This window comes from Symphodus melops (genome assembly GCF_947650265.1).
Source record: "Symphodus melops genome assembly, chromosome: 7".
Taxonomy (NCBI): domain Eukaryota; kingdom Metazoa; phylum Chordata; class Actinopteri; order Labriformes; family Labridae; genus Symphodus; species Symphodus melops.
This window is the reverse complement of record NC_136697.1, coordinates 28,967,466-28,969,965: the sequence shown is the minus strand read 5'-3', so window position 1 is coordinate 28,969,965 and position 2,500 is coordinate 28,967,466. Positions and strand designations below refer to the sequence as shown.

Genomic DNA, 2,500 nt, shown 5'->3' with positions numbered 1-2,500 from the left:
ATAACTGCAGACTCTACCTCCTGTAGTTTAGAGACTGTAGGTACCAGCAGGTCTGATAACTGCAGACTCTACCACCTGTAGTTTAGAGACTGTGGGTACCAGCAGGTCTGATAACTGCAGACTCTACCTCCTGTAGTTTAGAGACTGTGGGTACCAGCAGGTCTGATAACTGCAGACTCTACCTCCTGTAGTTTAGAGACTGTAGGTACCAGCAGGTCTGATAACTGCAGACTCTACCTCCTGTAGTTTAGAGACTGTAGGTACCAGCAGGTCTGATAACTGCAGACTCTACCTCCTGTAGTTTAGAGACTGTAGGTACCAGCAGGTCTGATAACTGCAGACTCTACCTCCTGTAGTTTAGAGACTGTAGGTACCAGCAGGTCTGATAACTGCAGACTCTACCTCCTGTAGTTTAGAGACTGTAGGTACCAGCAGGTCTGATAACTGCAGACTCTACCTCCTGTAGTTTAGAGACTGTAGGTACCAGCAGGTCTGATAACTGCAGACTCTACCTCCTGTAGTTTAGAGACTGTAGGTACCAGCAGGTCTGATAACTGCAGACTCTACCACCTGTAGTTTAGAGACTGTAGGTACCAGCAGGTCTGATAACTGCAGACTCTACCTCCTGTAGTTTAGAGACTGTAGGTACCAGCAGGTCTGATAACTGCAGACTCTACCTCCTGTAGTTTAGAGACTGTAGGTACCAGCAGGTCTGATAACTGCAGACTCTACCTCCTGTAGTTTAGAGACTGTAGGTACCAGCAGGTCTGATAACTGCAGACTCTACCTCCTGTAGTACATTTAGAGACTGTAGGTACCAGCAGGTCTGATAACTGCAGACTCTACCTCCTGTAGTTTAGAGACTGGAGGTGCCAGCAGGTCTGATAACTGCAGACTCTACCACCTGTAGTTTAGAGACTGTAGGTACCAGCAGGTCTGATAACTGCAGACTCTACCTCCTGTAGTTTAGAGACTGTAGGTACCAGCAGGTCTGATAACTGCAGACTCTACCTCCTGTAGTTTAGAGACTGTAGGTACCAGCAGGTCTGATAACTGCAGACTCTACCTCCTGTAGTTTAGAGACTGTAGGTACCAGCAGGTCTGATAACTGCAGACTCTACCTCCTGTAGTTTAGAGACTGTAGGTACCAGCAGGTCTGATAACTGCAGACTCTACCTCCTGTAGGACATTTAGAGACTGTAGGTACCAGCAGGTCTGATAACTGCAGACTCTACCACCTGTAGTTTAGAGACTGTAGGTACCAGCAGGTCTGATAACTGCAGACTCTACCTCCTGTAGTTTAGAGACTGTAGGTACCAGCAGGTCTGAAGACCCCCTGTAGACCCTCACAGCAGGTTTCTGTTGGTTCCTTCAGGTCTGCAGACTTTAAGAGGGACCCTCTGAATAAGAACACCTTTGACATCCACAGCTTCGACGACCTGGACTTCATCTCCTCCTCACAGGTGAGTCTGTCCTGTGGGTGGCGTTGTGTAGTCACATGCTCCTGGCGTGAAGCCTGATTGGAGCTGAGACGGTGAGGTCGTCATGGATACGTCAGGTTTAAATGTGTCTATATATTCCTGAGGAATGTGTGTGTGTGTGTGTGTGTGTGTGTGTGTGTGTGTGTGTGTTGTGTGTGTGTGTGTGTGTGTGTGTGTGTGTGTGTGTGTGTGTGTGTGTGTGTGTGTGTGTGTTCAGGACTGTGGGGCGTCCAGGCAGCGCAGACGGACTCGCTCCCTGCTGGCCAGAAAGGAGTCTCTGGAGGACGAGTTTGTCAGAGCCAAGGCAGCTGTAGAGGTACACACACACACACACACACACACACACACACACACACACACACACTCTGAGGTGCAGGGTTTCAGAGATCAGCTGTTGTTCGTGATGATCAGATGTCATGAAGATGATCCCTGCAGGACGAGGTGGACCTGACACCCTCTCTGTACTTCCTGTCATGTGACACTGTAATTCTGCACGCGCTCAGATTGATGCTTGTCTCTCTCTCTCTCTGTCTCTCTCTCTCTCTCTGTCTCTCTCTCTCTGTCTCTCTCTCTCTGTCTCTCTCTCTCTCTGTCTCTCTCTGTCTCTCTCTCTCTCTCTCTGTCTCTCTCTCTCTCTGTCTCTCTCTCTCTGTCTCTCTCTCTCTGTCTCTCTCTCTCTCTCTGTCTCTCTCTCTCTCTCTCTCTGTCTCTCTCTCTCTCTGTCTCTCTCTCTCTCTCTCTGTCTCTCTCTCTCTCTCTCTCTCTCTCTGTCTCTCTCTCTCTCTCTGTCTCTCTCTCTCTGTCTCTCTCTCTCTCTCTCTCTCTGTCTCTCTCTCTCTCTCTCTCTCTGTCTCTCTCTCTCTCTGTCTCTCTCTCTCTCTCTCTGTCTCTCTCTCTCTCTCCCTCTCTCTCTGTCTCTCTCTCTCTCTCTGTCTCTCTCTCTCTCTCTCTCTCTCTCTCTCTCTCTCTCTCAGTCGGACACAGAGTTCTGGGATAAGATGCAGGCTGAGTGGGAGGAG

General features: G+C 49.4%; 1 protein-coding gene across 1 annotated transcript in view; it reads left to right on the top strand.

Annotated features, from left to right (window-relative positions):
• pex5lb (peroxisomal biogenesis factor 5-like b) overlaps window positions 1-2,500 on the top strand; it is a gene marked incomplete at its 3' end in the record, with an annotated part of 24,328 nt that extends 21,828 nt beyond the window's left edge. The window contains exons 6-8 of the mRNA XM_079347511.1: window positions 1,376-1,463; window positions 1,699-1,797; window positions 2,456-2,500. Of these exons, the coding sequence (XP_079203637.1) occupies window positions 1,376-1,463; window positions 1,699-1,797; window positions 2,456-2,500 (232 nt within the window). The remainder of the gene's footprint in view (window positions 1-1,375; window positions 1,464-1,698; window positions 1,798-2,455) is intronic.